General features: G+C 44.2%; 1 protein-coding gene across 1 annotated transcript in view; it reads right to left on the reverse strand.

Moving 5' to 3' along the window:
• Window positions 1–439: 439 nt before the first annotated feature.
• NLRP1 (NLR family pyrin domain containing 1) overlaps window positions 440–27977 on the reverse strand; it is a 40037-nt gene continuing 12499 nt past the window's right edge. The window contains 13 exon segments of the mRNA XM_049860321.1: window positions 440–493; window positions 2378–2409; window positions 2828–2908; window positions 2911–2974; window positions 7358–7429; window positions 7980–8119; window positions 8122–8175; window positions 8178–8230; window positions 14135–14186; window positions 21582–21781; window positions 23463–23613; window positions 23943–23991; window positions 24193–24280. Of these exon segments, the coding sequence (XP_049716278.1) occupies window positions 440–493; window positions 2378–2409; window positions 2828–2908; window positions 2911–2974; window positions 7358–7429; window positions 7980–8119; window positions 8122–8175; window positions 8178–8230; window positions 14135–14186; window positions 21582–21781; window positions 23463–23613; window positions 23943–23991; window positions 24193–24280 (1090 nt within the window).

Genomic DNA, 27977 nt, shown 5'->3' on the forward strand with positions numbered 1-27977 from the left:
GACCTGTTCCTGCCTCCATAAGGCCCTGACCTCCTCCTCCCCTTATAAGGCCCTGACCTCTTCCTCCCCCTATAAGGCCCTGACCTCCTTCTCCCCAGTATGGCCATTTGACCACCAGAAAGGCACTTCTCCCTCCCTCACATCAGCATCCAGCCTAGCATTCTGCCTGAGGGGGGCGAGGTGGGATTAAGATTGAGGGCTGGGGATGGAGGGAGGTCATGATAGGGACATTTGAGGGTGTCCAGGCAGAGGTGCCAGGACCTCCATGGAGAGTGAATATGGAAAGGCAAGAGGACACTCTAAACACACACCCACTCTCCAAGGTCTGATCCCTTGTGACGTTTGCAATAACAGAGTCCCCTCCTTTCCCTCTTTCTTTCCCTCCAGGATCAGACACCCTCAGAACTGCCACAGCTCCTGTGGTCTCTAAGGGCGATTATTAACCTGTCTGGTGTGGAGGGACCGGGGTAGCTGCAGGTCTGAGATCTCCTGGAGGAAAACAGAAATGAAGTACATGTTTAACAGCACTAGTTATTAACACACACAGCACACCTCCAAATGCCCGTCCACTTCTGAGATGCTTTGATTGTGTGAACCAGCTACAGGTCATCCCGTGAAATCTGGGAGGCTGAAAGAGCCCTTGGAGATTATCTAGGTGAATCTTTTCCTTCTGCATATGGGGAAACTGAGGCCCAGAAGCCCTGGTCACAGACTAATAGAAAGAGAAGGCATCAGAACGAGCAAGAGCCATTTCTCCTAAATACCCCGGACATGGTTTTATCCAGTCTTGGCTTGATCAGAACCGCTGGTGAAGAGCTAATTAAGTCTTTTGCTAGAGAGCTTAAAGTATTTGAGATCTCCTTATTCTGAGCAGAAGCCTAACATCCTGTTCTTGTTTGGCCTTCTAGATTCACACAGAGCAAATCTCTTTGTTCTGGATTTGGGTGTCAGAATCAAGATCACACAAATATGGGCACATGGGAGCACTGGGTGAATTTTAGTAGGAAAAAAACCAACAAAAATGGAAGATGCTTAAATGATTACTTGCATAAGGGGAGGAAGGGACTTCCCAGCAGCTCACGTGAACAAACCCTGAGAGTTTGGGTTCCTCCCAAGTTCAGTGACCTAACAGTGTGGAAAGGCAGGCACAATGAGACAAGGGGTTCAGGTTGCATTACTGGGAGCACTAGGTCCATTTGGGTGGAGGGAGGAGGGTGTTCCACACTCTGCTTGCTCACTGGACAGTCTTGGAGTCAATCCTGACTCCATCCACAAACGGGAACATCTACTAAGGAAGACGGTTGAGATGGCAAAGAATTTAAAAACCAAAATATAAGAGGAACGACGGAAGGAGCTGCAGATGTTTAGCTTGCATAAGAGATGGCTTAAGGGAGGCCGGGATCTCAGTTTTCAAGTATCTGAAGGGCTTTCTCACTGGGAAGGAATTAGACTTCCGTCAGCTCCGAGAAACAGAATTAAGACTGATAGGAGGGAGATATAGGCTTATTATGAGGACAAAGAAACATGTTGCTACAATTTATTAAGGACCATCGCATGAGGCATGTGCATGAGGCATGTATATACACCATTTTATTTAATCTTTGCAGCAATCCTGCAAGGTAGGTATTATGATTCCCACTTTACAGGTGAGGAATCCAAGACTCAGATGCTATAACTGCCCAAGATCACACAAGTAACTGCCAGAGTAGGATTCAAACCCAGGCCTGATGCTAGGGCTTAGTTAGTTCTCCATCTGTGGCTGCACCCAAACCTAGACTGAATAAACCTCACCCTCCTTCCACCACGTTGGGAAGGAAGCTGCTCCTAGCAGCTCAAGAGGCAGCCCTATCATATTTCAACAGCTGAAACGGGCTGGTCGCCCCTGAAAGGGACATTTAGGGGATTTTGGCTCTTGGGGGGTGCTGGACTAAGAGGCCATTAGGTTTCCCCCATTCCTGTTTGATTTTCTATTGTCTGCCTTGAAAATATCTGAATGATCCAAGTGAGAGTGTCTCTGATGTTGCCAAAGGTGGCTTCATCCACACAACCATGTGACCACCTAGTTCTTACTCGTTCATGTCACATCCAAGCTATCATGAGAAACTTTGCCAAAGGCCTTGTGAACGTCAAACTCTGTTAATTCAAGGGCAGTTTGTAGACAACATGGTGCATGTAAAGAGCGTGGATCTTGGAGTCAGATCGACTTGAGTTTAAATTCTGGTCATACCAGCTATGATGTAGCTTGAAAAAGCCACTTCTCTGGGATATGTCTCCTTGTCAGTAAATTGTGATGATACAAATGGCCTCCCTGACACACACACACACACACTTTTATTGACTTTTCTTTTCATCTCTGAACTCCCTAGATTTGTCCTGGTTTTACCAAGGCCTTCCATATCACAACTCCATCTTTTTTTTTTAATTGTGCTTTAGGTGAAAGTTCATAATTTCTCATACAAAAATTTATACACTAATTGTTTTGTGACACTGGTTGCAATTCCCATAATGTGACAACACACTCCCCCTTTCCACCCTGCATTTCCCATGTCCATTCAACCAGCTCCTGTCCCTTTCTACCCTCTCATTCTGCCTCTGGACAGGAGCTGCCCATTTAGTCTCTTGTATCTACTTGAACTAAGAAGCACACTCTTCACAAGTATTATCTTATATTTTATAGTCCAGTCTAATCTTTGTCTGAAGAGGGGGCTTCAGAAATGGTTTTAGCCCTGGGTTAACAGAGAATCCGGGGGGCCATGTCTTCGAGGGTTCTTCTAGTCTCAGTCAGGCCATTACATCTGGTCTTTTCTCATGAATCTTAATTCTGCACCACACTTTTCTCCAGCTCTGTCAGGGACTCCCTGTACCCCATCTTTCTTGTCTCTCATTTCCAGCCTGATCCCTGACCCCAGTGGCCAGTGTAGAACTCAGAGAAGAGCTGGGATTCTCCAGGGCTCCTACAGCAGAGCTCCAGCTCCTGGAGAAAGAGGAGAGACCATGTGGGAAGCCACCATTCCTCCTGCAAGTGAGGCTTTTTCCACCCGACACCTTTTTGGCCCTCCTCAATCCCATAGGGATACTCTGATTAAGTCCTGTGCTGAAATCAATCAGAACCTTCAGACACTGTACTTTTCCTAATTTCCTACAATCCTGATGCAGAACAAGACATCCGTAAAAGTACTGCTCACACATCCTAAACCAGATTCTTCGCCGTTCCATCTTGAACCAGGTCCTTCTCCCTCTGTTTCCCCCATTTTGAACAAAAACTCTCATTCCTCCAGCCCAAAGCCTGTCTTCTCAGTGGATCCTAAACTTCACCCACTTTGAATCAATAGAAAATTTATATCCATTCTCTTTCCTAAATCACATATGTCTTAGTCATCTAGTGCTGCTATAACAGAAATACCACAAGCAGATGGCTTTAACAAAGAGAAGTTTATTCTCTCACAGTCCAGTAGGCTAGAAGTCTGAATTCATGGCGCCAGCTCCAGAGGAAGGCTTTTTCTCTCTACCAGCTCTGGAGGAAAGTCCTTGTCATCAGTCTTCCCTTGGTCTGGGAGCATCTCAGTGCAGGAATCTCAGGTCCAAAGGATGCTCTGTTCCTGGTGCTGCTTTCTTGGTGGTATGAGGTTCCCATTCTCTACTTGCTTCCGGTTCCTTTTATCATGTAAGATAAAACCTGGTGCAGGCCACACCCCAGGGAAATGCCCTTTACATTGGAGTTTCCTGGTAATCCCACCCTAATCCTCTCTAACATAAAATTACAATCACAAAATGGAGGACAACCACACAGTACCGGAAATCATGGCCTAACCAAGTCGATACACACATTTTTGGGGGGTTACAATTCAACCCGTGACAACATCCAAGACAGAACGCTTGATTTCCAAATGTTTTCCAAACATGCTCCTCCTCCTTTTTCCCCATACTGGGTATAAGGCACCACCATCCACTGAGCACCCAGGTTCCAAATTTAGGCATCATTCTTAACTCCTTCCTTTCTTTACCCATATACAGCCAATCCACAAAGTCCTGTTGGCTATATCTCCAAAATATACCCCAAATTCATCAACTTTATCTACACTGTACCTCCCTAATCAAGCCACCACCAATACTTGCAACAGCCTTTCAACTTATCTCTCTGCCCCCTTATCATCCATCCATTCTCCACCCAGCAGCCAGAGGCTTCTTTATGAAAGAAAGTCAGGTCTTGCTTTAACCATGTTTCATACCCTGCAAGGCTTTCTATTGCACTTAGAACAAAATTCAAACTCCATATCAGAGCCAACAGGACCAATAAATCTTGGGAGACATTTACCTCTTGTCTGAACCCATCTTTCTCCCCTCTTTTGCTATACTCACTAAGGCCTGCTACACTGGCCTCCTTTTTGTCGCCTGAAGGTGTCAAGTTTGCTTCCACCTCTATAATCTCCAGGTGCTTAAACCTTCTTGTCACTCAGGGCTCAGCTCAAATATCACCTCCTCAGGGAGGTTTCCCTGACCACCCCATCTAGGGTAACCCAAGTCACTCTCTTGCATGGCCTTGTTCTATTTTTTTCACAGCTCTTCGTGGTACTTGATCATTATTTTTTTTTTATTTACTGTAGGTCTCATCATACCAGGATGTAATATTCACTAGGGCAGAGATTAGCCTGTCTCGCTTACTGAAATATCCACAGTGCTGAGGACAGCACATACCTGGCACTTGATAAATATTTTTTGAATGACTGAATCATGTCTCTCATCCCTTATTAACAATTGACACAGCAGTAAAACTCCAAGATATTGATTCTTGGATTCATGTTTCCCAACTCAAAAGATATACATCACTCTCTCCTAACTAAGCTAAAAATAGTTGGCACCAAGTTGACTCTTAGTCATGGTGGCACACTGGCTGTGACCTTTCAAAAGTAGATTGTCAGGACTTTAAAGGTGCCTTTGGGTGGGCTTGAACCACCAACCTTTTGGTTTGTAGTTGAGTGCTTAATCATTTGTAGCACACAGCAACTCCATTCCTTCTGACTACTAGGCATTTATTCCATCTGGAGACCTTCAACTGAGGATTCCCAAGAATCCTGACTTTAGAGATGAACAGCTTCTGCTCAAGAAGAACAAGATTAATTTTTCTAATCCTTCAACATCCTTTCCTATCCCTTTATTCAACTATAATCTTTGCTTATTATTCTACTAATCTGATCTCCCTTGTCTCTGTCCTATTATTTCTAACTCACCTATGGTCTCCTCTAGCACTTAGGCAAGAACAAAATTCTCTTATACATTTTTCCTAGACCATAGCCAATGCTCTGAATTTAGTTACATTTAATTCAGTTTAGTTAAATTGCTGGATCTATCACCCCCTACCTGACCCTGTTGACAAAAATTTAATAGCTAGCCAAAGGTGAATCTGTGCTATAACAAATACTTCCTATTGTACCTGTGTAAATCCCCCTACCTGACCCTGTTGACAAAAATTTAATAGCTAGCCAAAGGTGAATCTGTGCTATAACAAATACTTCCTATTGTACCTGTGTAAATACTGCAGGACAAGGAGAACGGTTTGTGACTAGGGAGAAAAGAAAGCAAGCCTCCTGGCTTTCTAAAACAGACCCTCGTGGATTCTGGGAGATGATTTAGATCTCTGGTTTCGATGCCTGTGGCAAAGACTAATAGTCATTTCATTTTTGATCATTGCCTGTGTTGTAGTTGGCCGATGTATCCTGTCCTGAGTCCTAAATATTACTGCACAGCCATTGTTACATCAGATGGTTCAACAAATCATAACAGAAGGAGAAAGGAAGATTAATTCTGATTCAAATATAGACCACGTTCAATGGTCACATCTCTGATCCTAATGAGCAAAAGCTCAGTAATGGTGAAGAGCTAGATATTATGAGTTGCTGTCCAGTGGCCAAACTTCATCTGCCTTGAGCAAAGGGAGTGGTGGTGGACAGGGAGGGGGAGAGTGGGAGTTGAGAAGGAAACAGAAAGCAGCTCCTGATGTCCAGGAACTGATCCGATACTCACAGCTAGACCTCAGTGTTGTTATTTTTAAGCCATGTTATTTTCCTGTTGGACATAAGCAATGTCACAGAACATCCATTTCAACCCCAAAAATACCCAACGCCAACCCCTCCTTGTTAATTGGATGGCTGCTACTTGTTTAGCAATTGCAGCTTTATCCTTGCTCTAGTCTGCCCTCTCTATAGGCTTATTGAGATTTATAATGCCAACATATTGGAAACCCTTTTGGTGTAATGGGTAAGAGGTCAGCTGCTAACCAAAAGGTCAGCAGTTCGAATCCACCAAGCGCTTCTTGGAAGCCCTATGGGGCAGTTCTCCTCTGTCCTACAGGGTCGCTATGAGTCGGGAATCAACTTGACCCAACGGGGTTTTTCACGTGCTTCTTGACAGCACCCAATCTAGAGTGAATCTCTGTTTCCTTAACTCTTCCCAACTAAGGCGCAAATCCTAGGTTCTTTCTAACACCCTCTTACTGAGTTGCCCCACGGTTCCCCATGGTGTGTGTTCAGCTTCACTGCAGTGAGTCATAGACCCAACATGTTCAACTACAGGTGTGTTCCTGTGGGTTATTGACTGGAGGGCATTGATATCTTATAAAGCAGACATTTCTCAGTCTTCCTGTTATGAATTGATTTGTGTTCCCCCAAAAGATATATTCAATTCCTAACCCCTGACACCTGTCACTTTATTTGGAAATAGGGTTATTGAAGATGTAATTAGTTAACATGAGGTCATATTGCAGTACGGTGAGCCTTAACCCAACGTGACTGGTGTTCTTATAAAAAGAGCAGAAGTGACACAGAGACAGACACTTGGGGAAGACAGCCATGTGAAGACAGAGGCAGAGACTGTGGAGTATGCTGCCACAAGCCAAGGGACGCCAAGAAGTGCCAGCCATCACCAGAAGCTAGGAGAGAGACATGGAGTTTTAAAAAGGAATTAGTACTACTAACACTCTGGTTTCAGATTCGTAGCCTCCAAAACTGTTCTTGAGTACGTTTCTGCTATTTTAAGCCAACCAGTTTGTTGTATTTTGTTACAGCAGTCCTAGGAAACCAATACAGCTTCCAAATCAAACCTCATCGTCCTCCCTATCCTAGATGGGATTCTCCCTAACCTCATTTCCCCACAATCTTTCAAACATTCCTGCTCACCCCAAATCCTACTCTCTTTCTGCCCAATGCCAATTCACCCCATCCCTGGGAAAACTTTAATTCCTGCCCCACACGCTATTCCCAAGCAGAATTTCTGATCCCCGTAAGGGGATGAACATCTGGGCTGCTCACCTCAGGGATCATTTCCAGGTTCTCTGAGTTGGACACAACGAGTGGGAGCCCACGTAGAGTGGGGTTGGCAGGGGTGGATTGTGTAATCCAACAGACTGGAACTTCTTTTCTTCATCATCTATGGCCTAAGGACTATATGGAGCAATGACGAAAGGGTAGGGAGGACGGGTGTCTGGCTCAGAGATTCATCTCTATGGAGTCTGTTCTGAATAAGATGAGCTGTGCTTCAGTGTGTTTGTGAGGGCGAGGGGTGCTATAGCACCCTTGCATCTCTGACCCCCATGCAGTGCTGTACAGAAAGCCCCACACTTGGTCTCTGCCATGTCCAGGGTGGGAATACGGGCATTGCAAGAGAAGAAAGAATGGGGAAAGGCTAGAGTTCTGGGCAGGGATCCCTCTCATCCTTTGGCTCCTGGAAAGAGGCTGCAAAAGGTCATCTAGCGATAGTGATGGAGCTGCAAGTCCAACTGGGGGAGAGTTGAGGGGGGGTGGAGCGAGAATAAAGGCCAGTCCACAGCTGAGCAAGGGGCAGGATCATTGGTGCTTGTCAAGTTTCACACTTATAAGAGGCCAACCCCTACTCCCAGTTGAGGGCCTATCTAGGGCGCTCTCTGGCTGCATTGCTTGCTGGTCGTCAGCCCAGCCTGGCCTGGCCTTTCTCACTGTCAGAGTCACCTTCTGAGTGGAGCAGTCACTGGGGATCAGGTAGAGGTGGAACGTGACTTCTTCACAGTGGAAGTGATGGTAGCGCAACATGATGGAGGTGATGGGGATGTAGATCTGAGCAGCACAGGGTATTCTCAGTGGAACTCCCATGGGGAAAAGTTGGGGCTTTCCAGGATTGTGGAAGATTGCTCTACTCTGGCTACCCCAGAAGCATCCCCTCCTCTTTAATGTAGGCCACTTGCAACATGGAAATGTCTGCAAGGCTCTCTGTCAAAGAATGGATTCAAGATGCATAGATTTAGTCCCCTCGTTGAGCCAGGCTCTGGCTGTGTAGCGGGCTCCAAGGCTTAGGCACAGCAGCCTTCCTGGGGGAACTCACTACAGGGAGGGGATATGCTTGAGTTTCAGGCTTTGGAGGCTGTGGGCAACACTTGTCCCTAGGGTGGGAGCATCACAGGACCCCCTTAATCCAAGCTCAAATACAGGCCAGCCCCGTATTAAACACATGGTTACGAGTGGACATTCAGTGATACCGGCAGGTCTGACTCCAGGCAGGTAGAGAGCAAGAATGAGGAAGGGAGCGTGGGAAAATGGAGTGGCCAACACTTGTGTACATTTGTCAAGTGCTTGGCCACCCACCATTCAAATTCTTTTTGGAAAGACCCTCCCTACACCCACTAGTGGTTGCTGGTAGGAGGCAAGCTGAGCATCCCCACTCAGGAAGCTCCTACTACCCGGAAGCTACAACACAGGTGTGTGTCTGAGACTTGACTGAATGGATGCTTCTAACCAGGACCTTGAGTCTAGAGAAAGTGAGGAAAAAACAGAGATCATTTTGGCGGTGTCAGTGTCCAGTGGCCACCATGGCAGGGAGGGTCCCGTAGTGGCCGCGTTTGCAGCAGTGGCCTCCCCAGATTTTTCTTGGTGTGACCTTGGCTATGCCCTTGGCTTCTCAGCATCCCTTGGTCACTGCACTTTTTTAAGCCTGCTGCCTAACCTTTTGTTAAGTCTATGCAGTACATACATTTATTTTCTGGCTATATTAGCCCAAATTGGTTCCTTTGATTGCATTCAAGAACTCAGATCAGCACTGGTGGTGGGAGAGACACTGGACTAGAGGTCAGGAGACCTGGCTCTATCCCTGCATTGCCTAGCGACTGCCTCAGTGCAGGTGGTTTCTGGCCCACAGGGACATACAGCCAGCCGGACAAGGCTCTTAGCCTGGGTGGGTACCAGTCAGAACACTGCAGAATGATCGTAATTGCAGAAAGGTTCATGGAAGCCATAACTTCAGCATCTCTTTATGAATTGCTTTTGTTCTTTGAAAAATAACATAACACAGTCTGAACAAAATAAGCAAGAATTCACCTATGACCCTACCACTCAGACAATACAACTATTACCTACTTTTTCTTCCCTATTTCGGTCTTTCTCTCCAGGAACACATCCTCACGTTTCATCACAGTACATGTAGCTTTGTCTCCTGCTTTTTCCTCATCAGTTTAAATTGTCCCGAGCATCTGTCAGGCCTTTTTAGAGCCCACATATGATTCCTGCAGGTGGGTGCAGCATCCTGTAATTAACATTTCGTCTCTTATTTCAGCAGCGAGGTTGTTTTCCACTCCTCACATGACAAATAGTATCTCAACGCACGTATTTCTGCAGAGAGTTTTTCTATTTCCCTTGGGTCCTATAGGGTCGCTATGAGTCGGAATCGACTTGATGGCAATGGGTTTGGTTTGGTTCTGGTCTTGGGTTATGGCCTTAGAATCAGTAAGTACCAAAGGATGAGAAAAGCTTATCAAAGGACATGAAGATTTTTATGATTTACTCCGTTTTGCCAAATTGCTTTTCACAGAGATACTGCCATCAGCGACATTAAGTGCACTGGTGTCCCCTCGCCCTCCACCATGCTAGAACTTCCTTATTTGCCAGATGGGGGAAATAAACCCCGGGGTTGCGGGCCAGGAAGTGATTTTCCAAAGCCCACATACCCAGCAACAGCCTGGAATAGACTGGATCCCTGCGCCATAGTCCCTGATGCTCACAAAAGATCTGTGCCAAGCTAATTTTGGTTGAATTCTGGAAGGTTCTGTGCATCTCTAACTCACCTTCTTACTAGGGTGACTAACTGTCCCAGTACGCACAGGACAGAAGGGCTTCCTGGATGCAGGACCTGCAGTGCTAAAACCAGGAAGGTCCTGGAAAAACCGAGGTGAGTCATTCATCCTACTTTTCGCTCATATAGACCTTTCCACAGACTGCAGCAGAATCACTTCCTTCAGCAGATTTGTGCTCATAGGTCGGAGAGAGAAGGGAAGCAAAAGGGAAGATCCTGGTTTGAAGGCAAAGAAGCTTGAGTGGTGACTGCGGCAAATATTATTGGCTGAAGGACCAGGCCTTTCTACCTTGTGTTCCCTTTGGATGGTCTTATTAGAAACATTCAGGACAACCCATCACAGGGAAGCGTGTTTCTGCTGCAGAGTCTAAGACCCAGGGCCTCACAACCCTTCACTAACCAACAGTTTATTAAGTATTTACAGTGTCCCAGGCCCTGTGGATGTGCAGCTGAGTCTTGTTATTCACAGTAGTTACGGTCTATAAACCCAAAAGACCAAGCCAGTTCCCGTTGAGTCCCTCTGACTCAGAGTGACCCCGTGAGTATGTCAGGGTGGAGCTATAGACTCCATAGGTTTTCAGTGGCTGATTTTTCAGTGTAGATTGCCAGGACTTTTTTCCAAGTCACCTCTGAAGGTGAATTTGAGCCTCCAAACTTTTGGTTAGTAGCCAAGTGCTTTAATTAATGGCTTGATCATCCAGGGACTCTATGGTGTATAAAGTCCCCGCCAACACTGGATTAAAAAACTCCTTGCCGTGGAGTTGATTCTGACTCAGTGACACTATAGGACAGAGTAGAACTGCCCCACAGAGTTTCCGAGGAGTGCCTGGTGGATTTGAACTGCAGACCTTTTGGTTAGCAGCCATAGCATTTAATCACTATGTCAGGATTAGTGACAACTGAACCAGGGTCATTCAACTTCAGCTGCGCTTCGTTCATCTCTCTGCGCACACCCACGTCCTTGACTGCCCACGAAGGCTATTCGAGGCTTCTGGTGAATAAAGAGGTTCACTAACAGTCAGTGACCGATGAGGACAGGTAGTTACATGGGCGCCAAATTGCAGAGCTCATGGCCCAACAGGGAAGACTGACAGGGAGTAGAACCATGAACCAAAGCATAACAAGTGTTGCAACAGGGGGGAGCCCATTGGCTCCCTCGTTTCCCAGCTATGTGCCTGGTATTTGCCTCAGGTCACAGCTGCTCCCACGCCCAGGAGCCTGGGGTTCTGTCTTTTTAGGACCCTGCCCTCTGGCCTGAGGCCTGACACCACAGCCCCGACCTCCCTGCTGAGTTTGTCATCAGCACTTTCCAGGCTCAGGTGAGTGTTGAGGGGTAAACCCACTTTCATGCTGGAGGAGGGACACAGGGAACCTCACCATGTAGGGATGGGAGCCAGAGAGAGCCACATAACAGAGGGGTTAGTGATACCGGGAGTTCCTGGGTGGGGCCAACAGTTAAAACACTTGGCTGCTAACTGGAAGGTTGGCTGTTTGAGTTCACCCAGAGGCTGCTTGGAAGAAAGGCTTGGTGATCTACTTCCAGCATCGGCCACTGAAGCCTTATTGAGCACAATTCTATTCTGACACACGTGGGGTTGTCAAGAGTCAGAATCAACTCGATGGCAACTGGTTTAATGATAGCACCACCTGAGTTTGACTCCCAGGAAAAGCACTCACCAGCTATGAGATGCTAAGCAAGTTACTTAACATCTCTGTGCATCTGTCAAGGACAGCTTCAACAGCGTCCCCTGTTAAATGAGTCTGTGCCTGTAGGGCGCTTGGACTACTACGGGTTACTTGTTACTATTATGGATAAAATACAGCTTGCCCAAGAACCACAACTTGACTATTGTGGTTCTTTCTTGTTTCTTTCTCAGACAACTTGACCCTCTCCTCCTGGGTAACACTTGGGGCCTGGGAAGAAAAAGGTGCAGAATATCTTTTGAGGAACATTTTGCAGAATCCAAGGAGTTTCTGGACTCTTTATTGTTGTAAGGTTCAGAAGATGTTGATCCCAGAGAACCAACAGTTTCGAGGCACATGGGATACCATTGTGGTGCCCAGCAATCTAGTCTGGGTCAGCTCCTGGTGGGTGGGGAGGGGGGGAGAGAGAGGGAGGAGCTGGAAAATGAGCTCAACTAGAGTTCTCCAGGTCAGCACCTAGAGAAGGGAGTAGAACAAAAGTGAAAGTGAGCAAACTCACTTTCCAGGAGAAAGTCCATGTAGAGAGCAGGGGTCTGTGTGTGCAGAGGGAGATGGGCGTGGGGGAGGGGGCGGTGAAGAGTTCAGAAGGGCAGGGCTAGCTTCATAGGTACGTGGACTATGTTGTCAGTCACACAGGGCCCTGTGCTCAGAAGGGCCCTGCGTCTGAGGTTTAATTCTCTGCTGTTGCTATCTTAGGTCCCTGGGTGGCACAAATGGTTTTTACTTGTCTACTAACTTAAAAGTTGGTGGTTCAAACCTACCCAGCGGTACTATGGAAGAAAGGCCTAGCAACCTGCTGCCATAAAGATTACAGCCAAGAAAACCCTATGGAGCAGTTCTATTCTGTAAACACATGGGTCCCGTGAGTTAGAATGACTTGACAGCAAAAGGTTTGATTTTCGGTTTGGTTGCTATCTTGAAATTCTTGATAATTTTTGAACAAGAAAACAAAACAAAACAAAAACCATTGCCATCCAGTTGATTCTGACTCAGTGATCCTACAGCACAGAGTAGAACTGCCCCGTAGTGTTTCCAAAGAGCAGCTGGTGGATTTGAACTGCTGACCTTTTGGTTAACAGCTGAGCTCTTAACCACTGTGCCATCAGGGCTCCTTTTGAGCAAGGGGCACCATATTTTCAGTTTGCACTGGGCCCTGCAATTGATGTAGCCATTCTTGCAAGAGGATAAGAATGCCAAAGTGGCTAGGTCTGCTAGGTCCTGGGGTGAAGCTGAGATGCCGAAAGTTCTAGGTTCTATCCAGTGGGAGAAACCCACCATGGAAAGTTAATAACTCAATGTAGAACTTTAGGGTGAAGAATTAACCAGTGTCCAGCTCCTAAATTAGACCTGCTATAGGGAGCGAGGTCATGGCTCCCAGGATGACAAACAGCTGCTGCCCAGACAGCAGGCAGCTGGGATTCCTGAAGGGGCCCTGCCCAACTCCAGGGCTTGGTTTCCTGAGCTGGGCATGGCACTGCCAACTAATAGCAACCTCTGTGCATTTTGCCTCTCGCCCTGTGCACAGAATCTAAAGGGAATAAATCCTGTCCAGCCACAGGATGAAGTTCAGAATGAGGTCTAGGGAACATTGGGGGACATGGGCTTGGGCGGGCCTGGGTGAGGGTGGGAGTTGGTGTAGGCCTTACTCCGAGATTAGCAGGACCCGGGTTAGTATCCCAGGTCTAGACAAGGAATTCACCTCTTTGAGCCTCAATTTCCGCATTGGTACCTCGGGGAAAAACAAGAGACCTAATTTGCAGGGTCATTTAGAAACTTGAGGGGTTATTAATATCTATGGAACTACCTTGCACAGTTCCTGGCACAGACTGCTCAGTATGTGTTCATAATTGTTATTATTAGTCATGTCCCAGGAGCCCTTACGGGGAAGTGTCACCAACTTGGTCAGTTCACTCCTGTCCGTACCTGGCTGGGACCCTCTATTGTGATCTTGGTCAGAGTGGTCATAGCCTTACTTTTCAAATAGTCTTGTTTTTGAAACATTCTTCAAAAGTATCAACAAATACATCGTTTGTTTCCTGCTGGGACCCTGAGTGATACAATTTATGTAAAGAGCACTTAATAAATGTTAATTATTATTGTTAAGGAGACCACTTTCTATTTAGGGAGACTTACAAGTAAGCTCAGACAAAAGTAACAGGAGGCTGGGAGACAAATGCTTCAAAAAAGATATGTCCAGAGCACTGTGGAATGAGGGAAAATCTCATCTCCATAGTCCTCTCTCAGTCTCTCAAAGGAAGTCATAATCTCCTCCCCAGGATATCCTATAGCCCCTTTTAGAACTGTTACTTTCACTACCCTTCTTCCCTTATCCCCTCCTACTTGGTTATCTTGGAGGACCACAAAGTGAGGGAGGTGCACAGCTGTCACAGCTCCTGGCTCAGTTTTTTTTTTTTTTTAATTAATTTTTATTAAGCTTCAAGTGAACATTTACAAATCCAATCATTCTGTCACACGTGAGTTTACATACATCTTACTCCCTTCTCCCACTTGCTCTCCCCCTATTGAGTCAGCCCTTTCAGTCTCTCGTTTCGTGCCAATTTTGCCAGCTTCCCTCTCTCTCTATCTTCCCATCCCCGCTCCAGACAAGAGTTGCCAACACACTTTCCAGTGTCCACCTGATTTAATTAGCTCCCTCTTCATCAGCATCTCTCTCCCCGCCGCTGACCAGTCCCTTTCATGTCTGATGAGTTGTCTTCGGGAATGGTTCCTGTCCTGTGCCAACAGAAGGTCTGGGGAGCATTGCCGCCGGGATTCCTCCAGTCGCAGTCAGACCCTTAAGTATGGTCTTTTTATGAGAATTTGGGGTCTGCATCCCACTGATCTCCTGCTCCCTCAGGAGTTCTCTGTTGTGCTCCCTGACAGGGCAGTCATCGATCGTGGCCGGGCACCAACTAGTTCTTCTGGTCTCAGGATGATGTAGGTCTCTGGTTCATGTGGCCCTTTCTGTCTCTTGGGCTCTTAGTTGTCGTGTGACCTTGGTGTTCTTCATTTTCCTTTGCTCCAGGTGGGTTGAGACCAATTAATGCGTCTTAGATGGCCGCTTGTTAGCATTTAAGACCCCAGACGCCACATTTCAAAGTGGGATGCAGAATGTTTTCATAATAGAATTATGTTGCCAATTGACTTAGAAGTCCCCTCAAACCATGTTCCCCAGACCCCCGCCTCTGCTCCGCTGATCTTTGAAGTATTTATTTTATCCTGGAAACTCCTTTGCTTTTAGTCCAGTCCAATTGAGCTGACCTTCCATGTATTGAGTGTTGTCTTTCCCTTCACCCAAAGCAGTTCTTATCTATTGATTAATCAATAAAAAACCCTCTCCCTCCCTCCCTCCCTCCCCCCTTCGTAACCACAAAAGTATGTGTTCTTCTCAGTTTTTACTATTTCTCAAGATCTTATAATAGTGGTCTTATACAATATTTGTCCTTTTGCCTCTGACTAATTTCGCTCAGCATAATGCCTTCCAGGTTCCTCCATGTTATGAAATGTTTCACAGATTAGTCACTGTTCTTTATCGATGCGTAGTATTCCATTGTGTGAATATACCAAAATTTATTTACCCATTCATCCGTTGACGAACACCTTGGTTGCTTACAGCTTTTTGCTATTGTAAACAGAGCTGCAATAAACATGGGTGTGCATATATCTGTTTGTGTGAAGGCTCTTGTATCTCTAGGGTATATTCCGAGGAGTGGGATTTCTGGGTTGTATGGTAGTTCTATTTCTAACTGTTTAAGATAACGCCAGATAGATTTCCAAAGTGGTTGTACCATTTTACATTCCCACCAGCAGTGTATAAGAGTTCCAATCTCTCCGCAGCCTCTCCAACATTTATTATTTTGTGTTTTTTGGATTAATGCCAGCCTAGTTGGTGTGAGATGGAATCTCATCATAGTTTTAATTTGCATTTCTCTAATGGCTAACGATCGGGAGCATTTTCTCATGTATCTGTTGGCTGCCTGAATATCTTCTTTAGTGAAGTGTGTGTTCATATCCTTTGCCCCCTTCTTGATTGGGTTGTTTGTCTTTTTGTGGTTGAGTTTTGACAGAATCATGTAGATTTTAGAGATCAGGCGCTGGTCGGAGATGTCATAACTGAAAATTCTTTCCCAGTCTGTAGGTGGTCTTTTTACTCTTTTGGTGAAGTCTTTAGATGAGCATAGGTGTTTGATTTTTAGGAGCTCCCAGTTATCTGGTTTCTCTTCGTCATTTTTGGTAATGTTTTGTGTTCTGTTTATGCCTTGTATTAGGGCTCCTAGGGTTGTCCCTATTTTTTCTTCCATGATCTTTATCGTTTTAGTCTTTATGTTTAGGTCTTTGATCCACTTGGAGTTAGTTTTTGTGCATGGTGTGAGGTATGGGTCCTGTTTCATTTTTTTGCAAATGGATATCCAGTTATGCCAGCACCATTTGTTAAAAAGACTCTCTTTTCCCCAATTAACTGACACTGGTCCTTTGTCAAATATCAGCTGCTCATACATGGATGGATTTATATCTGGGTTCTCAATTCTGTTGCATTGGTCTATGTGCCTGTTATTGTACCAGTACCAGGCTGTTTTGACTACTGTGGCTGTATAATAGGTTCTGAAATCAGGTAGAGTGAGGCCTCCCACTTTCTTCTTCTTTTTCAGTAGTGCTTTGCTTATCCGGGGCTTCTTTCCCTTCCATATGAAATTGGTGATTTGTTTCTCTATCCCCTTAAAATACGACATTGGAATTTGGATCGGAAGTGCGTTATATGTATAGATGGCTTTTGGTAGAATAGACATTTTTACTATGTTAAGTCTTCCTATCCATGAGCAAGGTATGTTTTTCCACTTAAGTATGTCCTTTTGAATTTCTTGTAGTAGAGCTTTGTAGTTTTCTTTGTATAGGTCTTTTACATCCTTGGTAAGATTTATTCCTAAGTATTTTATCTTCTTGGGGGCTACTGTGAATGGTATTGATTTGGTTATTTCCTCTTCGGTGTTCTTTTTGTTGATGTAGAGGAATCCAAGTGATTTTTGCATGTTTATTTTATAACCTGAGACTCTGCCAAACTTTTCTATTAGTTTCAGTAGTTTTCTGGAGGATTCCTTAGGGTTTTCTGTGTAAAAGATCATGTCATCTGCAAATAGTGATAACTTTACTTCCTCCTTGCCAATCCAGATACCCTTTATTTCTTTGTCTAGCCTAATTGCCCTGGCTAGGACTTCAAGTACGATGTTGAATAAGAGTGGTGATAAAGGGCATCCTTGTCTGGTTCCCGTTCTCAAGGGAAATGCTTTCAGGTTCTCTCCATTTAGAGTGATATTGGCTGTTGGCTTTGCATAGATGCCCTTTATTATGTTGAGGAATTTTCCTTCAATTCCTATTTTGGTAAGAGTTTTTATCATAAATGGGTGTTGAACTTTGTCAAATGCCTTTTCTGCATCAATTGATAAGATCATGTGGTTTTTATCTTTTGTTTTATTTATGTGATGGATTACATTAATGGTTTTTCTGATATTAAACCAGCCTTGCATACCTGGTATAAATCCCACTTGATCAGGGTGAATTATTTTTTTGATGTGTTGTTGGATTCTATTGGCTAGAATTTTGTTGAGGATTTTTGCATCTATGTTCATGAGGGATATAGGTCTATAATTTTCTTTTTTTGTAATGTCTTTACCTGGTTTTGGTATCAGGGAGATGGTAGCTTCATAGAATGAGTTGGGTAGTATTCTGTCTTGTTCTATGCTTTGAAATACCTTCAGTAGTATGGTGCTAAGTCTTCTCTGAAAGTTTGGTAGAACTCTGCAGTGAAGCCGTCCGGGCCAGGGCTTTTTTTTTTGTTGGAAGTTTTTTGATTACCGTTTCAATCTCTTTTTTTGTTATGGGTCTATTTAGTTGTTCTACTTCTGAATGAGTTAGTTAAGGTAGGTAGTGTTTTTCCAAGAATTCATCCATTTCTTCTAGGTTTTCAAATTTGTTAGAGTACAATTTTTCGTAGTAATCTGAAATGATTCTTTTAATTTCATTTGGTTCTGTTGTGATGTGGTCCTTCTCGTTTCTTATTCGGGTTATTTGTTTCCTTTCCTGTATTTCTTTAGTCAGTCTAGCCAATGGTTTATCAATTTTGTTAATTTTTTCAAAGAACCAGCTTTTGGCTTTGTTAATTCTTTCAATTGTTTTTCTGTTCTCTAATTCATTTAGTTCAGCTCTAATTTTTATTATTTGTTTTCTTCTGGTGCCTGATGGGTTCTTTTGTTGCTCACTTTCTATTTGTTCCAGTTGTAGGGACAGTTCTCTGCTTTTGTCTCTTTCTTTTTTTTGTATATGTGCATTTATCGATATAAATTGGCCTCTGAGCACTGCTTTTGCTGTGTCCCAGAGGTTTTGATAGCAAGTATTTTCATTCTCGTTGCATTCTATGAATTTCCTTATTCCCTCCTTGATGTCTTCTATAACCCAGTCTTTTTTCAGGAGGGTATTGTTCATTTTCCAGGTATTTGATTTCTTTTCCCTAGTTTTTCTGTTATTGATCTCTAGTTTCATTGCCTTGTGGTCTGAGAAGATGCTTTGCAATATTTCGATGTTTTGGACTCTGCAAAGGTTTGTCTTATGACCTAATATGTGGTCTATTCTAGAGAATGTTCCATGTGCACTAGAAAAAAAAGTATATTTTGCAGCAGTTGGGTGGAGAGTTCTGTATAAGTCAATGAGGTCAAGTTGGCTGATTGTTGTAAGTAGGTCTTCCGTGTCTCTGTTGAGCTTCTTACTGGATGTCCTGTCCTTCTCCGAAAGTGGTGTGTTGAAGTCTCCTACTATAATTGTGGAGGTGTCTATCTCACTTTTCAATTCTGTTAAAATTTGATTTATGTATCTTGCAGCCCTGTCATTGGGTGCATAAATATTTAATATGGTTATGTCTTCCTGATCAATTGTCCCTTTTATCATTATGTAGTGTCCTTCTTTATCCTTTGTGGTGGATTTAAGTCTAAAGTCTATTTTGTCAGAAATTAATATTGCTACTCCTCTTCTTTTTTGCTTATTGTTTGCTTGATATATTTTTTCCATCCTTTGAGTTTTAGTTTGTTTGTGTCTCTAAGTCTAAGGTGTGTCTCTTGTAGGCAGCATATAGATGGATCGTGTTTCTTTATCCAGTCCGAGACTCTCTGTCTCTTTATTGGTGCATTTAGTCCATTTACATTCAGGGTAATTATAGATAAATAAGTTTTTAGTGCTGTCATTTTGATGCCTTTTCATGTGTGTTGTTGGCCATTTCATTTTTCCACATACTTTTTTGTGCTGAGACGTTTTTCTTATTAAATTGTGAGATCCTCATTTTCATAGTGTTTGACTTTATGTTAGTTGAGTCGTTACGTTTTTCTTGGCTTTTATCCTGAGTTATGGAGTTGATATTCCTTTTTGTGGTTACCTTGTTATTTACCCCTATTTTTCTAAGTAAAAACCTAACTTGTATCATTCTATATCGCCTTGTATCACTCTCCATCTGGCAGTTCAATGCCTCCTGTATTTAGTCCCTCTTTTTGATTATTGTGATCTTTTACCTATTGACTTCCATGATTCCCTGTTATGTGTATTATTTTATTTATTTATTTTTTAAAATTAATCTTAATTTGTTTGTTTTTGTGATTTCCCTATTTGAGTTGATATCAGGACATTCTGTTTTGTGACCTTGTCTTGTGCTGGTACCTGATATTATTGGTTTTCTGACCAATCTCCTTTAGCATTTCTTGTAGCTTTGGTTTGGTTTTTGCAAATTCTCTAAACTTGTGTTTATCTGTAAATATCTTAATTTCTCCTTCATATTTCAGAGAGAGTTTTGCTGGATATATGATCCTTGGCTGGCAGTTCTTCTCCTTCAGTGCTCTGTATATGTCGTCCCATTCCCTTCTTGCCTGCATAGTTTCTGCTGAGTAGTCTGAACTTATTCTTATTGATTCTCCTTTGAAGGAAACCTTTCTTTTCTCCCTGGCTGCTTTTAAATTTTCCTGTTTATCTTTGTTTTTGGCAAGTTTGATGATAATATGTCTTGGTGTTTTTCTTTTTGGATCAGTCTTAAATGGGGTTCGATGAGCATCCTGGATAGATATCCTTTCATCTTTCATGATGTCAGGGAAGTTTTGTGTCAGGAGTTCTTCAACTATTTTCTCTGTGTTTTCTGTCCCCCCTCCCTGTTCTGGGACTCCAATCACCCGCAGGTTATCCTTCTTGATAGAGTCCCACATGATTCTTAGGGTTTCTTCATTTTTTTTAATTCTTTTATCTGATTTTTTTTCAGCTATGTTGATGTTGATTCCCTGGTCCTCCAGATGTCCCTGTCTGCATTCTAATTGCTCGAGTCTGCTCCTCTGACTTCCTATTGCGTTGTCTAGTTCTGTAATTTTATTGTTAATCTTTTGGATTTCTACATGCTGTCTCTCTATAGATTCTTGCAACTTATTAATTTTTCCAGTATGTTCTTGAATAATCTTTTTGAGTTCTTCAACAGTTTTATCAGTGTGTTCCTTGGCTTTTTCTGCAGTCTTCCTTATTTCATTTGTGATGTCTTGAAGCATTCTGTAAATTAGTTTTTTATATTCTGTACCTGATAATTCCAGGATTGTATCTTCGTTTGGGAAAGATTTTGATTCTTTTGTTTGGGGGGTTGGAGAAACTGTCATGGTCTGCTTCTTTATGTGGTTTGATATGGACTGCTGTCTCCGAGCCATCACTGGGAAACTAGTTTTTCCAGAAAATCCGCTAAAAAAAAAATGCAGTCAGATCCCTATCAGAGTTCTCCCTCTGGCTCAGGTATTCGGATGTTAATGGAGCCGCCTGGGGAGGGTGGGGGAAGGATCAGAGAGCTAGGAGAGTAGCACCTCAGAATATAGCCAGAGTTGCTTGTCTTGCTTGGAATGACTATTATATCTGAGATTTCCGCGGGATGCGTCGCCTATGTGTACTGGCTGTGTGGAGATTGCCCCTGGGGGGTCTGGCCCGCTTGAGTCACGGTCAGATCCTCCGCTCTGTCAGCCCCACCCCCTAGTTAAGGCTCCCCTACTGGGACGGTGCACTCCCGACTCCAAAATCAGTCGCTGCCTCCCGGGGACTCCCCGTCCGCCAGCCGCGTCGTGCCTCCCCTGAGAACCAGCTGGGACCCCCCGGGGTCAATTCAGGGGGATGGAGCTGCTTCCCGCGCTCACACCACGCCCAGGCCTGCCAAAATCCTGGCGGGATGGCTCCCCGACTGGGACGCTGCTCTCCCCGCTCCAAGACCAGTCACTGCCTTCCGGGGACTTCTCCCGCCGGCTGCACTGCCGCGCGAATCGGCTGGCCCCCCCCCGGGGTCAATTCAGGGGGATGTAGCTGCTCCCCGTGCTCACGCCACGCCCGGGCAAGCCAAAATCCCGGCGGGACGGCTCCCCGGCTGGGACGCTGCTCTCCCCGCTCCAAGACCAGTCACTGCCTCCCAGGGACTTCTCCCACCGGCTGGGCCGCCACGCAGCCCGCGCGAACTGGCTGGGCCCCCTTCCGGAATTAGTTCGGGGGCTAGGGCTGGGCCCCTTGTCTGTGCCGTCTGCCCCCCTGGGCTCTGCCCCAAATCGGGCTCCGAAGGTCACCTGACTAGTACGCTGGCTCCAGGCTCTGAAAACAATTGCTGCCTCCCCGTATTTGTTCGTTCTCCGTCTCTAAATCTGTGTTTGTTGTTCAGAGTTCGTAGATTGTTATGTATGTGATCGATTCACTTGTTTTTCCGAGTCTTTGTTGCAAGAGGGATCCGCGGTAGCATCCACCTAGTCCGCCATCTTGGCCCCGCCCCTCTCCTGGCTCAGTTTTGATATCAAACAGAGGCCCGGCAACCACCCAGCTGTGCTGTGGGACAGTCCCATCCAGGAACTGGTTCCAGGCACAAAGCTCAGTCTCAGTGGTCCCTGACCCTCTCTCTACAAAGTGGAGACCTCTTTGGGGCCAGTGGTAGGAGCTGGCCATTTGGAAGTGACTTCTGGGAGGAACAGGAAGAGGCAGACTCTAAATTACTCTACACACACTCACTGAGCTCCTACTCAGTGCCAGACCCTGCTGTGGGCACTGTGGCTACAAGCCTAGACTTCAAAGTCAGATGGATCAGGTTTGAGTCCTGGCTCCTCTGATCTCTGACTTTGGAGCCCTGAGGAAGTTATTCAACCTTCCCAAGTCTCAGCTTCCTCACTGTAAATGGGACTAATAATAGCACCTATCTCACAGTGTTGTGGGTAATAAACCACCCACTGCATTCTAACGGCTTAACATATGCCTGGGAGTGGTCATCTTCCACTGTGATGACGGTGATGAAATAGGCAAGTGTTTTTGTTTTTAAGGGGCCTATTTTGATGGCACTGGGATTTACCAGTTGGAGCCCTGGTGGCGCAGTGGTTAAGAGTTCAGCTGCTAACCAAAAGGTCGACAGTTCAGATCAGCAGCTGCAACTTGGAAACCCCATGGGATGGTTCTACTCTATCCTAAAGGGTCCCTATGTGTCAGAATCAACTCAATGGCAACGGATTTTGTTCTTTTTTTTATTTACCAGTAATTGATAACAATCAATATGTAATATTAATGATAAATTCTTGGAGCTGAAAGCAACACTTTACAGAGATCTGAGCTGACTTTCTCAAGGCTCTCCATCTGGTAAAGGGTGGGGTCCCTGGATGTGAGCTTCTGTGAGTGTAAGTTAAGAGTTACACTATTTCCCAGCTGAGATAAAATCTGTGCCAGTGTTTCCTGAGTGATGGAAGTGTTATACAAAAGATCATTATTATGATTATAGACATTTATTAATTTTGAGGCTGTATGCCCTTAGAGGGAAGGGCTGCCATACTCATCTTGGTGTTCCCAACCACCGTGATGGTGATTAGCACATAGTAAAAAAAAAAAGCAAAACCGTTGTGGTCGAGTTGATTCCAACTCATAGTGACCCTATAGAACAGAGTAGAACTGCCCCATAGAGTTTCCAAGGAGCAGCTGGTGGATTCAAACTACCAACCTTTTGGTCAGCAGCCAAGGGCTCCTAGCACATAGCAGACATTAGTCAGAACGACTCAACAGCAGTGGGGTTGGTTTTTACTTACCAGTTATTATTAAAAGAGATTTAAATGATACTTAAGAAACATAACAAACCATATATAGTGAGTGGACCTTGTTTGAATCCTGATTAGAACAAACGAACTGCAAGTACACATTTTAGACAACTGAGCAAATCTGAATATGAACTGGGTTTTAGATGATATGAAAGACTTATCGTTAATTTTGTTAGATGTGATAATGACATTGTGGTTATGAAACAAAGTGTCTACTTTTATTTTTGAAATGCATAATGAAATAATTAAGGATAAAATCATCTAATGTCTTAGATTTAAAACATTATAACAACATCAAAAACAGAGAAGGATGAATAGTTGACACCAGTTGGGCAAAGCGGTGTTGAAGGTGAGTAGTGGCTACATGGATATTCCTTGTACTCTCTGTTTTGTGTATGTTTGAAAGTTTTCCTAATAAAACTTTCTTTTTTTTTGTCCATAATAAAAAGTGCAGACCCAGTAGCTCAGCCCTGCCCCTGCCTGCTGGCTTGACAAGAGGAGGGGACCCAAAGGGGAGTGCGGTGCTGACTTTGCATGGGTACTCAGTGTGGGGGTGGTGGGTGGGACAGGCTCCTCTCTATGTCTACCATCTTGGTAGCCACAGGCCCTGTGGGTCCCCAGAAGTCATCACCAGTCCCAAGAGGCTCCATGTGCAGGTCCCCTAAAGGAGTAGGAGAAGAGAGGCAGAAGGGTTCCATTTGAGCTCCTTGTGGGGAAGCTTCCCTCCAGGACAGGCAGGGCAGTGGCTAGCTCCAGGTTCTCCTGCCTGGTCTCCCCCAGACCCCTACAGCTAGAGCATGGACGACCCCTTCCCAAGGCTATGTCTAGAGCCTCCACCCCTGTTCCTGGCTGTCCACCTGATGTCTGCAGAGGCTCAGCCCCAGCTGTCCCTGACCCAGCCTCTGCCCACCTCTCCTCTCCACTGGTCCAGAAGTGTGCTCTTCCCAGCATGCCCCAGGAGGGTAGGTTGAAAGAGGAACATTACTGAAACGATGGATGGGTAAGGATGGAAAGGTGATTCCCAGGCCTTAGGATCCCGGAACGAACCTTGGGAGATTGGGCCCTGGTTCAGAGTCTGATACATGCCATAGATGTTCTGGAGAGGAGCAGCACCAGCCCCTGAGGCTGGGAGAGAGGGAAGCCAAAATCCTGCCATGTTCTAAGAGTAAGAAGATCTCTCATGGGGAGGAGTCAGCCATCTTGTCCTGGGTGGGGAACCTGGCCCGTCCCATGTCAGAAGCAGTTGCCCAATTTCTGCTCTAATCACAATGCTTCCGGCCTGGCCTCTTCATATTACCTGATTCTGATCTCTGCTGCTTGAGCGTGTGTTATTACTTACCTCTCCCCTTTCTGGGCCTTCATTAAAGATCATCACACTTTGCTTCCTAGAAACAGAGTTGATTGTTCTCCCTGAGATCTTGGAGGGGGCTGAGTTCCTACATGACGCCCCCACCTCAAATTCAACTCATCTGAATTTAAACTTATGACCCCACCCTGGACCACTCCTGTAATCCCAGTCTCTGTGAATGGCCCGCCATCCACCCAGCCATCCATACCAGAACTGGGGTGTTATTCTAGCTGACTGATCACCTTGGTGCTGCCTCCAAGATAGCTCTCCTTCTATTCACGTCTCTGCACCTCCACAACCTCCAGCTTAGTCCTGGGCCCTGCCATCTCTGGCCCCACCCATGGCAACAACCTCTTAAAGGTCTTCCTGCCTCTACTCTTGTCTCTCTCCAATCCATTTCTACCCAGAAGCTGTTCTGAATATATGACCAAGCTCATCACTTTGTTGCTAAAGTCCATTGCTTTTAAGGTAAAACACAAAGTTCTTTTCTTTAAAAAAATTTTTATTGTGCTTTAAGTGGAAGTTTAAAAATCAAGTCAGTTTCTCATACAACAATTTATACACACCTTGCTATATACTCCTAGTTGGTGTCCCCCTAATGAGACAGCACACTCCTTCTCTCCATCTGCCATTTCCGTGTCCATTTAGCCAGCTTCCGTCCCCCTCCGCTTCTCATCTCCCCTCCAGACAGGAGCTGCCCACATAGTCTCATTTATCTACTTGATTCAAGAAGCTCACTTCTCACCAGTATCATTTTCTATCTTTTAGTCCAGTCCAAACACTGTCTGAAGAGTTGGCTTTGGGAATGATTCCTGTCTTGAGCTAACAGAAGGTCTGGGGACCATGACCTCCGGGATCCTTCTAGTCTCAGTCAGACCATTAAGTCTGGTCTTTTTATGAGAATTTGAGGTCTGCATCCCACTGCTCTCCTGCTCCTTCAGGGATTCTCTGTTGTGTTCCCTGTCATGGCAGTCAGCATTGTACCTGGGCACCATCTAGTTCTTCCAGTCTCAGGCTGATGTAGTCTCTGGTTTATGTGGTCCATTCTGACTCTTGGCTCATGCTTACCTTGTGTTTTTGATGTTCTTCATTCTCCTTTGCTCCATGTGGGTTGAGACCAATTGATGCATCTTAGATGGCCACTTGCTAGCATTTCAGAATGTTTTCTTAATAATCTTATTTTGCCAATGACCTAGATGTCCCCTGAAACCATGGCCCCCAAACCCCCGCCCCTGCTATGCTGGCCTTCGATACACTCGGTTTATTTAGGAAACTTCTTTGCTTTTGGTTTAGTCCAGTTGTGCTGACCTCTCCTGTATTGTGTGTTGTCTTTCCCTTCACTTAAATAGTTGTTGTCTATTATCTAATTAGTGAATACCCCTCTCCCTCCCTTCCTCCCCACTCTCGTAACCATCAAAGAATATTTTCTTCTCTGCTTAAACTGTTTCTTGAGTTCTTATAATAGTGGTCTTATACAATATTTGTCCTTTTGCAACTGACTAATTTCACTCAGCCTAATGCCTTCCAGATTCCTCCACGTTATGATATGTTTCATGGATTCATCAATGTTCTTTATTGATGCTTAGTATGCCACTGTGTGACTATACTGTAATGTATGCATTCATTCATTGATGGGCACCTTGGTTGCTTCCATCTTTTTGCTATTATAAACAGTGTTGCAGTGAACATGGGTGTGCATATGTCTGTTCTTGTAAAGGCTTTTATTTCTCTAGGATATATTCCAAGGAGTGGGATTGCTGACTTATATGGTAGTTCTATTTTTAGCTTTTTAAGGAAGCACCAGATTGATTTCCAAAGTGGTTGTACCATTTTACATTCACACCAGCAGTGTATAAGTATTGCAGTCTCTCCACAACTTCTACAACAGTTATTATTTTGTGTTTTTTGGATTAATGCCAGCCTTGTTGGAGAGAGATGGAATCTCATTGTAGTTTTAACTTGTATTTCTCTAATGGCTAATGATTGTGAGCATTTCCTTATGTAGCTGTTAGCTACCCGACTGTCTTCTTTAGTGAAGTGCCTGTTCATATCCTTTGCTCATTTTTTAATTGGGTTGTTTGTCTTTTTTGTAGTTGAGTGTTTGCAGCATCATGTAGATTTTAGAGATCAGAAACTGACCAGATATATCATAGCTAAAAACTTTTTTCCAGTCTGTAGGTAATCTTTTTACTCTCTTGGTGAAGTCTTCGGATGAGTATAGATGTTTGATTTTTAGGAGCTCCTCATTATCTAGTTTCTCTTCTGGTATTTGTGAATTGTTAGTAATATTTTGTATACTGTTTATTCCATGTATTAGGGCTCCTAGCATTGTCCCTATTTTTTCTTCCATGATCTTTATTGTTTTAGATTTTATATTTAGGTCTTTGATCCATTTTGAGTTAGTTTTTGTGCATGGTGTGAGGTATGGGTCTTGTCTCAATTTTTTGCAGATGGATATCCAGTTATGCCAGCACCATTTGTTAAAGAGACTGTCTTTTCCCCATTTAACTGACTTTGGGCCTTTGTCAAATATCAGCAGCTCATATGTGGATGGATTTATGTCTGGATTCTCAATTCTGTTCCATTGGTCTACGTATCTGTTGTTGTACCAGTACCAGGCTGTTTTGACTACTGTGGCAGTATAATAGATTCTAAAATCAGGTAGAGTGAGGCCTCTCACTCTGTTCTTCTCGTTCCGTAATGCTTTACTTATCCAGGCCTCTTTCTCTTCCATATGAAGTTGGTGATTTGTTTCTCCATCTCATTAAAAAATGTCATTGGAATTTTGGATTGGAATTACATTGTATCTATAGATCGCTTTTGTAGAATAGACATTTTTACAGTGTTGAGTCTTCCCATCCATGAGCAAGGTATGTTTTTCCACTTATGTAGTCTTTCTTGGTTTCTTGCAGTAGTGTGTTATAGTTTTCTTTGTATAGGTCTTTTATGTCTCTGATAAGATTTATTCCCAAGTATTTTATCTTCTTGGGGGCTACTGTAAATGGTATTGATTTGGTGATTTCCTCTTTGATGTTCTTTTTGTTGGTGTAGGGGAATCCAAGCGATTTTTGTATGTTTATCTTGTATCCTGATACTCTGCTGAACTCTTCTATTAGTTTCAGTACTTTTCTTGAGGATTCTTTAGGGTTTTCTGTGCATAAGATTATGTCATCTGCAAATAGAGTTACTTTTACTTCTTCCTTGCCAATCTGGATACCCTTTATTTCTTTAGCCTAATTGCTCTGGCTAGGACTTCCAGAACAATGCTGAATAAGAGTGGTGACAATGGGCATACATATCTGGTTCCCATTCTCAAGGGGAATGCTTTCAGACTTTCTCCATTTAGGATGATGTTGGCTGTTGGCTTTGTATAAATGCCCTTTATTAAGTGGAGGAATTTTCATTCTATTCCTATTTTGCTGAGAGTGTTTATCATGAATGAGTGTTGGACTTTGTCAGATGCCTTTCCTGCATCAATCAATAAGATTGTGTCTTTTGTTTTATTTATATGATGGATTACATTCATTATTTTTCTAATGTTGAACCATCCTTGCACACCTGGTATGAACCCCACTTGGTCATGCTGAATTATTTTTTTAATATGTTGTTGAATTCTATTGGCTAGAATTTTGTTGAGGATTTTTGCATCTAAGTTCATGAGGGATATAGGTCTGTAATTTTTTGTGGTGTCTTTATCTGGTTTTGGTATCAGGGCTATGCTGGCTTCAAAGAAT

Source organism: Elephas maximus, chromosome 19 (assembly GCF_024166365.1).
Source record: "Elephas maximus indicus isolate mEleMax1 chromosome 19, mEleMax1 primary haplotype, whole genome shotgun sequence".
Taxonomy (NCBI): Eukaryota; Metazoa; Chordata; class Mammalia; order Proboscidea; family Elephantidae; genus Elephas; species Elephas maximus.